The sequence below is a fragment of the Euprymna scolopes genome, chromosome 23 (assembly GCF_053919585.1).
Source record: "Euprymna scolopes isolate OS-2025 chromosome 23, ASM5391958v1, whole genome shotgun sequence".
Taxonomy (NCBI): domain Eukaryota; kingdom Metazoa; phylum Mollusca; class Cephalopoda; order Sepiida; family Sepiolidae; genus Euprymna; species Euprymna scolopes.
In genome coordinates, this window is record NC_136504.1 from 26,071,513 (window position 1) to 26,085,247 (window position 13,735).

Below are 13,735 nucleotides of genomic sequence, written 5' to 3' on the forward strand. Positions count from 1 at the left end.
ATCCTGTATAATCAGTCTTTTGAAAACTGACTCATCCTGGCACATCTCCAAATTCATCCTCGAGCACTCGACACGTTCTCGCTTCTGGAATGTTGCGAGCAACCTGAGAATCCACATGGCAGACACCCGATGCGTATGGTCATGAATGATAGTTTTCACAGACCCTGTACTAATCTTGACATCTTGAGCTATTTGGCGAATAGTAATGCGCCGATCTTCCAAAATGGCAGCCTTAACTTGACGGACAGATGCCTCATTAATGGCAGAAGGGGGGGGAGCGATCAGGTCTGGGCGCTGTTTCCAAACTTCCGGCCATGTTTGAATTCACGATGCCAGCGTTTGACAAAGTCATACGATGGGGCATTATCACCATACGTGTCTTTCATTTCATCAAAAGTGGTGTTTCAAGTACAAAAACCGGATCCCTGCTCGACATTCAACATTTCACAGCCGACTCAGTTCAAACACCTGTAAAACTGAAACCACAATTAGTTCAGAGCTGTAATTTGCCACATAACCCGTAGAGATATAAATTATTGCACATGCAAAATTTCAGCTAGATCAAACAACTGGAAGTGGGTCAGGGGCATTACTTATTGCACGCCCTTCGTATTTTGGTAAGGTGAAAGCTAAGCATGTCATCTATGATAAGCGCCGTAGAAACTTGCGAATTAAAAAGGAGAAATCCAAAGGAGTGTGACAGCATTAACAACGGGACTGGCCAAAAAATGCATGTTCACTGTAGTAGAACGTAATAATTCCAAACTTAACCTGTAAGCGCTTATAAATCGCCTGAAAAAAAATTACGAACAAGTGAAAAATAAAAACAAGTGTAATAGCAGCATTGTTCAGGGTTTTTGTTTTTGTAATCTGAAAGTTTCATAATCACCGGTGTCTACTGGTAGCAGGAGTAGGACTAAACATTTAGAGAAAAACAGTGACTCCTGTTGCGATTTTGATGATCGTAGGATATAATGCATTTTATTATCACGACTGAATGTGTCTGAAATAGTGTTCGAAAGCTACATAAAAGTGGCTATTAGTCTAAATGTACCGAGTTTGTTTTTGACATCTGTTGTTGCAAGCCTAGGATATATTTATCCCGAGAAGAATTCCTGCGGGTACTTCTATAGAAGATATAGAATTGGCGTTCACTAACCGTGAATCACACTGGGCAATTGTTAGTGAATATGAAATAAGATTAAAAAACCCGCCCAACCCGAGCACTCTGGGGGGGGGAGGGGGAATTTAAATGAATTCCTGACGTAATTCTATAATAAATATTGCGTATTTCTTATTTGTATATAATGCATTGTAAGATTTACTATAACAAAATATAGGGCTTATTTTACATTTAAATGAACCTTTAATGATAAAATAAATTATGATTCGGGATTGCAGTAAAAAGTGGCCCAAAATCAATCAAGGGTACAATTATACCATCCACACCGATATTGAATATGTTAGTAAATTATAAATATATATTTAGACATACTAGCAGGGATACCTGATGTTGCCCGGGATTCAACGAGTCACGCATATTTTTATTACTATCGAAATCTGAAATAGCCCATTTCAGAATCAAATAGATGGATTTCCTGCTCTAGCTGGGGACTCATCGCAGTGCACAGGAAGGAAACTTAACATGTCTTTCCACAGTTACCGAGTTAATACATTAGAAGTATATTGCACTGTAGAGAACCTACAATACATTTTTATAATCGTTTTATATAATTGCTTGAATTACAACTTAAAATGCAAAAGTCAAGTTTCATACTTCCATTGTGCTCTGAGCATAAATTTATTTCGAACGCGCCCCCGTCATATTAAAGAACCAACTGTTGACTTGAAGACTAGCTAATATTAGGTTTGAAAGGGGGGAGTAAATAACTCGATACAACATTAACTGATCATACAATACACATCTATACATACATAAAGAATTAAACACCAAAATGGTTGGATTCTGGCTGTATCCGGAAGACAGACGAAGTATGTTTTATTGGTTAGCGACTCGAACCCACGATATGTCAGCCACAGACTTCCCGTTAATATCCTTTCAAATATAAACTTGATTATTTGGTCACATTAAATGTTATGCAGGTAGGCGTTGAAAGCATACGAGGACGCCGGTCGAAAGGTAAACAAAGATGAACAGACGTTTGTGAATGGACGAATATTAACCAAGCGAACGCCTTGACGCAAAATGGTAAAGTTTGAAGGACGTGCATACTAGTGCGTATTATGCAGCTAGCTGAGAAAATATTTAACGATATGTTTGGAATAAAATTCGTTTTATCTAAATTAACCCCTTATATGATATTCTGATCTTAGTTCTTACATTGCATTTAAAGCCAAATACAATGTTTGCAGGCCAAACTGCTTCCAAAAGCCAGATTTTTTTTTTTTGGCTTTAAAAGGCCAATCAGACAACCTTTCGTTGAAAGGTTGTGTGTAAAAAAGAAAACATTCGAAAGAAAAGGGCAAAAGACGTTTTTTCAAGAATTGAGTAAATTCAATATTCTCTTACAATGAGATTTTATTTATATTAAACTATTTAGCAAAAGGTAGCATTTAAATGCTACCATTTGGGTCGGTGTTTAAAAAAAATCATAGGAATCTATACTGCGTGTTATTGGTTTTTCTAATAAGTCAGCTCTATCAAACCCTGGTTATATATTTCATTCCGTAGAATTTTTACGGGCCTTGCTATTATATCGTTAACGACCTAGATTTATCACTTCCGTTCAGTGCATCTTGTTTGATCCTCACCCCAGAACTTATTTGATACGGTGTCAAATCACACCCTTTCCTTCACATTAACAGTGGACTATTGCATTATATAACCAAAAGAGTTTAGAGATATAGCGAGCACAACTATTTAATATATTTGTGGAGCAGATTGCTAAAACAATCTTTCACTTTGTGATACAAAGTAAAAAATTAAAATTTGTCAGATTCGCTTCTGCAGCAATCTTAAACACTGGTAGCCATCTTGAATTTTCTGATGGCTAACGTTCTTTTAAAATGCACGTTTCTGAACGTCATTTTTGGTGCTTGTATCACCAAGTGAAAGATTCTTATGGAATATCGAGATAACCTGTCCCACTAATTACTGACTTTGTAAACTAGATTCAAACAGGAGCGACCTAATCGTTCACATTCTAAATTTATATACATATGTAGATTTAAAATACTCGCCAATAGATATTACAAGAAAGCGGATGGAGAAAGATGGAGAAAAATAAAGTTAAAATAGTTGGAACAGAAGGCGATAAAAATGATTTTGCTTTAAGATCATAAGCTGAACCTAAATCTGTTTAGTATTACGCATGACATCTGGAGAGAGAAAAAGCGAAAATAATCGCTAATATAATCGACGTATTTGAGATTTGAGTATGATATGCCGCCATCTTACTAGTACTAGCATACTTGGTTAAAAAAAAAAAAAAAAAAAAAAAAAAAAAGTGACGGTGTGTAACGACACAAACTGACGACCTGAATACCCGAAGTTCGAATCCAGTTTATTTCACAAAAGTCACTTGCACTTAAAATGTTGGCAACCTTCACGTGGTCGTTCCCTAAGTACCCAGTGTACTTCCACAGACTAGAAAAATACCGAAGGAAACCCAATGCCAACAGTATAATCTTCGGATTTATAATTAAGTTTCATGCGTACGCAAGACTAAATAGACTTTAAAAAGGTTCATTATGTCAATCTTAAAGTTAAGAGCCATTTTTATTGCTTGTACACATTTCTCAATCGTCTTTTAAATGTAGAGCAGGTATAATCGTTGCATTTGGAATGAGACTAGCTGATTTCAGGGTTGAGACAGGGAGTCTCAAAACAGTATTTTAGGATAGACAGCTCCAAATGAATTAAATATTTCAAGGGGGGGGACTACAAGTAATTTTTTATCTTTATTTCCGATAGTAAAATATAAAAATAGAACAAACGGTTCTCAATATAAGCTGAACTCGTTGAAAACAATTCGAAGTAACAAAAATCAGCAGTTCTAGAGGAATTGCTTAAAGCCAAAAGTAATTTCCATAGACTGGTTTCAGAAATTAAAATTATCTACGAAGTCGAAGAAGGTCGTTCGCCTGCAGAATTTGTGAAAGGTTCTAGGAGTTTTAATAGGTTAGTGCTCATTGACTTCGCATCTCGTTTGGATTTACTGAGTGGGCTTTTACCATTAGCTTCGGTAAAATTTTTACTCAGGTTTGGTGACGAGTATCGAGAGCGTCGGCTCAAATGAACGCAACTTTCTTTGTCCAGAGCGGGCCGATAGACTTCAGCAGTAGAACCAGAAGATTTGCGGCCAGTATCGTACCAATGACAAGCCGGGGAGTCTCGCTTTGATAATGGCGATATGAAGGAGAAAGATCTTTCAACGGGAGTATTTGGCGTGTTCGGTGGCGCTTTGATATCAGACTCTGGAGGGTGATCGTCCTTGGAAGACATCGCCACGCGTATGCTCTGAAGCACTTCAGTCACACTCTGGCCGGTTGACGTAATTTCATCTCGTACGGATATGGCACCTCCGGTGTCCTCGGGCGAAAAATGGATCACGAAACGTTTTAAAAAGCGCGATTTTAAAACTTGGTCAGCGGAAGGACGGCTATTCGGATTGGCAGATAGAAGCTTACTTACAAGAGCCTGCAGATCGCTGTGACAATGTGGGAGATTCTTGTAGACACCTCGGTAGGAGTTTCTCAACGATTGGCTTCTGGATGAAGACTGAAATGGTTGAAAGCCAGTACATAGTTCGTAGAGAACGCAGCCGATAGCAAACATATCGCATTTGCTAGTCGCCTGCTGACCACCCAGTGTGACCTCAGGGGGTTGGTAGAGAAAGTGGTCATCCTCGCCACGACAGGTCCTAGTTTGGGATAGGATTTTAGCGAGACCAAAGTCACCCAACTTAATCGTTCCGTCAGCAGAGAGAAATATATTACTTGGCGTCACATCCCTGTGTAGAATGTTTTGTTTGTGGATGTATTGTAGAGCGAGGCATAATTGTGTGAACCAACCAAGAACGACATCGGTTCCGAAGAGATTTTCCGGCTTTCCGAGCTGGTAGTGGATAACTTTTCGTAGATCACCGCCTTCACAGTATTCCATTATCAAGTACAATTTTTCTGAAAAAAAAAAAAAATAAATAAAAATACTAGGACCAATTAGAATATTAATTTGTACAGGATGTTCCCAGACGTCGAACGCATTTCGACATTGAATATATTTAAGATTAAGGCTACAATCACGTAACACGTTAACCTGTTCTCAGTCTATCAAGCCAGAAAGACATTCGATGAAACTTCCTGACGTTTACATACTGATTTTGAAAAATCAGTTTTTATAAATTTAAAAAATTCTCTTCACGAAAATTTAACGAGTTTAGTTTAAAACGATATCAGTTACATCTTACCATTATTCTTAGTTTTAAGGTATTTAATTGTGCCCAAAACTTCTGAAACACGCTGTATAGAAATATTTTATTACCTCTTAACGAGGGCAAAGTTTTATACGATTTCGTTTCATTATGTCGAGTAATGAATTAAAAAAAAGGGGGGGGGGACAAATTACGTCATCCAAAAATTTTGTCGAGGGTTGACAGTCTACAATCGTTAAAAAAAAACAAAAAAAAAAAAAAAAAAAACAAATACGCTGAGCAAGCTGAGTGATTAAGTCTGGAAAGGTAATTGTTTTATAGGATATATCAACCCTTTTCAGGTTATTTAATGCCGAATCCAGTGATTCGGAAGAATCATTTAATAGAATGTTTTTTTTTAAAAGTCGGTTTCTATTTAACCCATAGTTGGTAACAGGTGCTACCACTCCGGGTCAGAGTGGACCTGGGAGCAATGGCAATTAAAGGGTGGCTCCACACACACCCACACACCAAAGCTCGCCAGCTGGGGCCTCACCATCGGATATAGTTTAAGGTCATATCCAGGATCAAGTCTGGAAAGAGCCCAATTTACTTTAACCAGGATTAATGTTAGAGAAAAATGTAAAAAAAATCCAAGGCGTGATTATCGAGAAATGTGCGAACGAGAGTGAATTACTTCGTCGGGAGGGAGTGGGGGGGGGGAACCAAAAAGTAACAGCGCTACGAAAACAGGATTGGTGCCATTAAAACAAGCGACCTTTTGTGCTCCAGAATTTGCATACAGTCACCATTCTCAAAACACTTGTCAAATTCAATGGCGCATCTGTTTCTGACGTATGTTTCTTAGTCCTACCCCATTAATATCTGCAACAGAGCGATTAACCTTTCAGGTCACGAATGCATAAGTTCAGTCCTAAAAATGTCTATTTGCAATCTCCTGATTAGTTTGGGCGAAATACTAAACATTGCTTTTGGAACACGCTTCATAAACATTAAATGTTTATCGATTTACGTCACGTTTTGTTTACTAGTAATCGAACAAAACATTCGTGCAATAACTTGACATTTTTAAAAATCTATAAAAATAGAAATTACGAAATTAATTTACCAGTATAAAAGATGAATTAAAGTTCCCAGACTTTGAGGTATTTAAAATGGTCATGAAAATTCAGTATGTTATTACTATACGAGATCAGCGACCAATTTATGATTTCAGGTTCAAATTAACAGCTGCAGCAGGAATACACCCTACTAAAGCCTGATTGTCAAAGCTGGTGAATTCTAAAAATGCAATCTGGACGCGAGGACACTTCAAAACGATACGCAATGAAATGGCTTTAAATTTGGAAAATGTAAACAAATATGGAATGCTTCAGACTGCTTTTGGACCATCTTGCATGAATCCAGCATCAGTGAGTGGTATAAGAGATTTAAGGAAGGCAGGGAGTCTGAGGAAGAAGTTTTAGAAAGAGCAAGGAAGTTAGAACACCAGTTGATTTGCTAAATAAAGAAAATCATGGGTAAAGACCGTCGTTTGACTAGAGACGGTAAGTACAGTCTGATGTCTGAAAACTACTCAACTGCTTGCGAGGAACTGAAGATGTCGAAGATCTGCGCAGTGTCTGAAGCAGATCAGTCCACAACTCCATTTTTCTCACAGAATATTTGACCAAGATGAGCATCAAGACAGTTCCTCGCCCTCCCTATAGTTCAGACCTTGTTCCCTGTGACTTATCTTAGACTGTCGTAATGAGACAATGGACATGAAAGACTTAGCCAGAGTCATCGACACGTTCACACAAAAGGACTCCACAGGACCTTCCAAAAGTTGAACGATATAAGTGCATTGCAGCTGGAGGAGATTACTTTGAATAGAAGTTTCATGTGTACTATCAGGAAAAGTGCCCATGCGAAAGATCTGGAAACTTATTGAAAGCACCTAGTACATGCAGGTTTATTCGCAAACCAGCTATTTTAGTTAAAAGCTTTTTTAAATTAGCAAATACTCGGCTATTAAAATATTTAAAGTTTTGGAAGCGATCTACACTTAAGAGAATGCGTTACCCTAAAATTAGTTTTATAACCATTTTAATTCAACGAGCAGGGTAGAATAAGTAAAGTTTACTTTGAAAATTCTACTGAATACAAATGGTATAATAGAAACAAATACATAGGGGCAAACGCTAAGTTAAAAAAAAAAAAAAAAAACACTCAAGGGTAAATATTAAGGAGACGTTGAACAATTAACTGAAAACTAGATACCTATTACTCCAGGACGGCTCAAATATTTGGCATTAACTTTAAGTGGACACTGCAATCCGCAGAAAAGCATCCTACCGTAATGCGTTCTACAAATGACAAGTTCATAAGGAGAAACGTGTGAAGTTGGTTTAAGGTAGTTCTTTGCAGTGGTGGTAGCTGTGAAGGTTTTACTGAGGAAGAGGAATTATTTCAGCTCAAAAAACACTGTTATACTAACAAAGCAAAGATCCGCGAGATAAGGGCGGCTGAAAAGCAAAACCATATCACTGGATTGGGAAATCTTTGGTATATCTAAACATTGCAACTTGTGGTACAGAATTATTCAATAACTTAAAACTAATGATGTGAAATCTAGTAGCATTAATAAACTATTAATATCACAAATACAAAGTTAATTTTTAAGTGCACACGAATTTTATGGACAACCTCTCTAGTAGAGAGCATTAGCTCTATAATACGAAATTTGCATAAATATTTATACGAATTTCACGATGGGCAATTCAAGATGGCATGCTAGTCTACAAGAGACTTAAATTCCTTTGTCATATACACGGCTGGTGCATATGGTATATCTGTAAATTAGATACCAATGCAGAAAAGTCATTTTAAATATTCATTTAGAAATATTAGATAAATATGAACACCTTGATAATTTGTAATTAACATTTTTTCCAGTTAAAACAATTTTAACAATTTCAGAAAAGGTAAATCTTAGCATATATTGCGTTATTAAATAACAAAACGTCTTTGATAGAATCATTATGGAAGCAATTTGAAAAAAAAAAAAAAATTGTGTACAATACTTACTTCCGTCTACGTAGCTGTGTATGTATTTTACCAAATAAGGATGACTTAGTCTCGCTAGGATCTTTGCCTCTTGAAGAGAATCCTTAGCTTCGTTTTGACCGATCACAGCTACTTTGGCCACAAGTGGCTGATTTTGGTCCGGCAAAGAACAACGGTGGACGGTAATCGGACCCCAACCGGCTATACGTTGTCCCAACACACATTTCGATTTGTTGGAAGAATCGACAAATGATTGGCTGCAAACAAGACAAAAATACAGCGGAATTATTTAAAGGTAAAATGTGTCTATGATAAGAGTTTAAGAAACTGCAGAAGGTTTCGCAAAATTTAGAGCTTGTGACTTAGTCTTCCTGAACAGCGCCTAGGTAGGTCAACCTCTACAGATGACAATCAAGGCAAGACAATTGAAGATAACCCACATACAAGTTAACTTGTCAAAAGGCTGAACCTATCGAAGTTGCCCATTATTTAATTTTATATCCGTTTCTCTTCCTCTTGTGATTCGGCACAAACTTGGACAATCTGATAGAGCAGTTTTTTTTATACACAAAGAGATCACTTATCAAGGCGCAGAAGCCACTCGAGAATAAGGGTTAAAGAATGTACAGTTGTCAAAAGTACAATATAGTAATCGTTAGAAGTATAAATTTGGTAAGTTGGATTACATAAGTACATTTCATTGGCATTTTTGGGGCTGCTTTCCATCTTTAGGTCGATCATATCGAACTGAAACCGGCACAATTAACATAACCCTTTTTAATCCATGAGGATATTATGCTCTCGCTATGTTTAAATTTCGACAAAATGTATTCTATGTAGTTGGGAGATTACATCGAGCAGTTGCGTAACGCAGTAGAACCGTTCTAAGTGAGTCTCCTCTGCAAGTTAAAGGTCGACTCTTCAGTGCGTTCGATAATACAACTGCGAATTAAAACTTCTCCCCGGTCATGGCTGATGGAACGAAATTATGCTATAATTGTGGGTTAAAAGGTTCAGTTCAAAACTTTACAGAGTTCGACAAAGATCCCCTAAGATTAGTGGTACATCGGCAGAGGGGAACTAGAGACATCTGAAGCTCAGCACTATGCGACAGATGAACTAGAATTTCTACGAGTCCGGCTAGTTATAAATACATGTAAAGACGAGGGTACTCAAAATACAAACTATTTTTCCCCTTGTGTCACATTTCACGATAGGTTAGATGATTGAAAACTTACGTTTTGGAGACTTAAAATGTTCGGAGAGATTCCCATGCATAACATAAGTATTGCAAGTTATAAGATAATCTGCTGAGCAACAAAGTTACAACGCCCGCCTTAAATTCCTTATATTCCTTATACTTACATGGTTCAAAAATTAAATGGCGACCAAATTAAACAAATTTTTACAGTTGCTAGTGAAACAATCTTAAAATTATAATTTCATGAATTAGTTTAATCACGATAATATCGTAATGATTAAATTACGATATTTGCCATAGATTTGTATTAAACTTAAACTAATGATATGCTTCAACGAGAGCCACTCTAAAGCTAAAAAAACTTCAACATAAAAGTATAGACAAATCTAGTTTTACAAAATAAACCGGTTCACGTTCTGTAGAAGCACCGTCAAATTCTAGCCGTTGAGTTCCGTTACCTTTTTACGATTTAAAAATTAAATTATCGCCTCAGTTTCGTATTCCGAGACAACGGGTACTCAGCACAATGGTTGCTACGAGTATAATTCAAGCAAGAGTGGCTTCGTATGCAACCACGCCTGAATAGACACTGCATTATTCCGGTGGCAGAGAGAAGTCGAGGGTGACTGAAAACAATGCAGAGATAAACGGAGAGCACATACAGCACCTGTATTCCCACGTTTGTCACCCATTTTAGTACTAACCATGCTCAGCGTAACTTAACTTACGTGATCTAACGAAAACCGGTGTTAGAATGGGATTATGCTGTATTTCATATTACAGTTCATTGGTAAAACATACCAGTCTGAAGTGAGTGCAATTGGAAAAGTTGCTGAGCAAACCTATTTGGGATAGTTGAATCCATTTGCACTAGGGTTTCAGATTTTAGTTTTCGCGCCAGTTGCGCAGAAACTGGCTTTTCACTTGCAACATTATAGAAACAAGTTGTGATGTGGATTCATCACTAAAAGCTGAAGTACTCCTAGAGTAGTGGGGGAGGGTAACACCTTTCCAAAACCAGAACGTAAGGCCTGAGAGGATGAACCTACCACAACCAAACAAGTTCGTCACAATTTCCCAGTGTTGGACTAATTGTAGAGTATGTATGCTCGACTAATAAGATATGCGATTTGTCTGGTATCGCAATCAATATTCCCAAAGCAACGTGGATATTAAGACTCGTACTTATTGAGCGGCTGCAAGAGACTAGAGTCGGCCGCATCTCATCCTACAAAGATGTAGCCTTTATTAAACACTTTGTATACAATAAATACAAGTCTGGGGCATATATTTTTAGGGACAAAAAAAAAAAAAATATACACAAGTATTGTCAAAGGCAAGATTTAATCTACCTACCTGGATAGGTTTGGGGTTTTAAGCGTTACAGTAGCACTGAGTGCTTAAGTTAAACGAACGCAGCCTTTGGAGTCTCGAGAATCACGTAAAAAAAAAAAAAAATGCAGAAATCCACCCAATTAACATCGTGACATCGAGTGGGTGTCTATCAGTTTGAGTTTTGAGCGTTCTCGGGACTCGAAGTAAGACCGCAGCATTATCTGTTTTAACTTAAGCGCAAGTTCTGAGCGCTTCACTTAAGACAAACTTATTCAGGTAGGTAGAAGAGTAACCTTCGGTAACATTGTTTCGTGATCGCGTTTCTGTTACACATATCCGAAGTATATAATCAGAATTAGAAACGGACTGCTTCGAATTGATAGGATAAATTTAATCATGACAGAATTTAGAGAGGGTGCACGTGGGTTGGCTATTAGATTAACTATCGTGTAATCCAGATGACTAGACAGCCCCAAGCAAAAAGTTTTGTAGACTAAATTGAGCGCAGTGACAAGTACTGAAGTATTTCAAAAATTAAAATGAAATCGCCTAAGCGTACAGGAAAAATTTCGTCAAATCAAAATTCGAGAATTATCCAGTGACAGTATTAAAATCGCTTAAAGTATATATTCGTTTTCAATGAAACAAATTGAACTCAAAATTAGTATAGTTTACGATAAGAGTATTGACTTACATAATTATTTTTGTAGTGGTATATGAAAGGGTCGTATTTAATAAGCTTCCTCCACGTAACTCCATTTTGTTCGAAAAAAAAAAAAAAAATAAATAAAACAAAACGTCGCTACTTACTTTGATAAATAAGTAGGAAGTCTAAGCTCAGACATTATGGAAATCTTTTCTTTTCTTTTCTTTTCTTTTCTTTTCTTTTCTTTCAACCCGAACCAAATCACTAACGTGCTATCAAGACATGCACAGAAAATAGTTTATATCCAAGTGGAATAATCCATTTTATTTTTAAAAAGGGGTGGACGACATTGATTTATTTCTTGAATTTACTTCAGGAAAAGTTATTGCGTAGAAAATAATAAATGAGACTTGCAAGTTCGATCCGTACGCGGTACCCCCCCCCCGTTTCACGCCTTTCGACACCTGATTTGCAGCAAGTTTTAACGCCAGCGCCTCATCCCTCTCACTAATCTAAGAAGCTACGCTGTTACCGACACGATGACAAATCGAATGCCCACTCGTGCAAGACAATGGCCGGATCCTTGCAAATTAGAAAACGAACCTAAGTCTGTAGTAGAAAGACTCTCAACATGAACGGTCACATTTGACGTCACCAAGGCGAAGTTCCTCTCCATCAGCAACTACAAGAAACCTTTCAAACGACCGATTGGACTGACATTCTCACGCAACATGATTTGGAATACGTACATAGAAGATGTTGCCAAGTTTCCTGCAAAGAAAATTACCGGACTAGAAAACCTATATCTCTTTAAAATCATCATTCACACGTGTGTAGAGTATTATTGTCACATCCTGGCTTGTGCACCAACCCACTAGCCCCCCCCTTCCACTCCTACCGTTCTTTCTCTTTCTTGGACAAAGTGCAAAAATGAATTTAGGTTCCATACTGTCTGCCAAGCTCTAACCACTGTCGCAAAGTTGCACCCATATGCTTGTTTTACAAATACTTCCACGGAATGTGCTCCGATGAACTTTCTGCACTTGTAATCTCTCTTAACGTAAATACCCCCGACCCACCCGACTGGGAGCAAAATCCCGACCTTTACCTTTAGAGGTCCATAGATGCCAGAAGATTTTTCTATCCTAATAGCTTCTTTCATTGAACAGTTTGCCTTTGGAATTCCCTCCCTGTCCCTTGTATAGAGACCAAGTGTTATCCCCAGGAAAGAAAAGAGGCCCCTGGAATTCTGAAAACTGAAGTAAAATAGAACATGTGATTCCTATCACAGGAGCGCTTCAGTGAGAATATACCTTGTTTTGGGGAGAGCCAATTTATTTCAGTCACCGCATATTGAATAATAATTCACTTTTACTAAAATATTCAGCATTTATTTAATTATATATTCTACTAACTGTACCACCCGGGATACACTGAAATTACTTTAGTCATAAAGCGTTGTGTGCACATTTTTGTAAAACTCAAAAAAAAAAAAAAAAAAAAAATGAATAAATAAATAAATAAAATGAATAAATAAAATCTTATCTGTAAAGGTGATAATTCTTTTTATTAAAAATATGAGTTATCTCCCTTGCTGATTTACATTTTTCGGCAATAATTATTTTTTTATATTACTAATTGTATAGGCGAAACTACAGATTAAGAAAAAAAAAACAATCAACTGTTGCGAAGTATGGTTGTCTCCCTTGCTGACTGAAATCTTTTTGGACATAATTGAAAAATCTTTACACATTATCAGCTATCCAATCCAAATTACATTATTTAAAATATATGCATAAACTGTAGTGATGTACGTGATGATGATGCTAATAACATTCTCCAGCAATTACAAATGATCATGGTTATTGTGCATGAAGTCAGACCCTAACTTTCAAAAAGACCAGCAGGTGGCGCTCGCGTCTATCAATTGAGACATGGAAGCATGGAATGGGTACAATTATTTTTTTTTTATTGCGAAGGAGAAAATAAGGAACACAGGTAGACCCATTAAATATATCTATCGTTCGTTTTCATTAAAAAATATTTATCGTTCTTTTTATAAAAAGCTATTTTAATTTCTAAAAATCATTTATTGTTTGTTTTTAATTTGTT

At 37.0% G+C, this 13,735-nt stretch overlaps 1 protein-coding gene across 2 annotated transcripts; it reads right to left on the reverse strand.

Annotated features, from left to right (window-relative positions):
- Window positions 1-3,522: 3,522 nt before the first annotated feature.
- Window positions 3,523-11,849, reverse strand: LOC145245811 (serine/threonine-protein kinase Nek1-like). 2 transcript variants are annotated; one of them, XM_080107459.1, is made up of 3 exons: window positions 11,788-11,849; window positions 8,463-8,698; window positions 3,523-5,142 (listed from the first exon to the last, which is right to left on the reverse strand). In XM_080107459.1, the coding sequence occupies exons 1-3, from the start codon at window positions 11,820-11,822 to the stop codon at window positions 4,079-4,081; spliced, it is 1,335 nt and encodes a 444-aa protein (XP_079963585.1). In that variant the 5' UTR covers window positions 11,823-11,849; the 3' UTR covers window positions 3,523-4,078. The 2 variants fall into 2 exon arrangements, with proteins under 2 accessions (XP_079963585.1, XP_079963584.1); XM_080107458.1 differs by lacking the exon at window positions 11,788-11,849 and adding an exon at window positions 11,672-11,780.
- Between the last annotated feature and the right edge of the window lie 1,886 nt (window positions 11,850-13,735).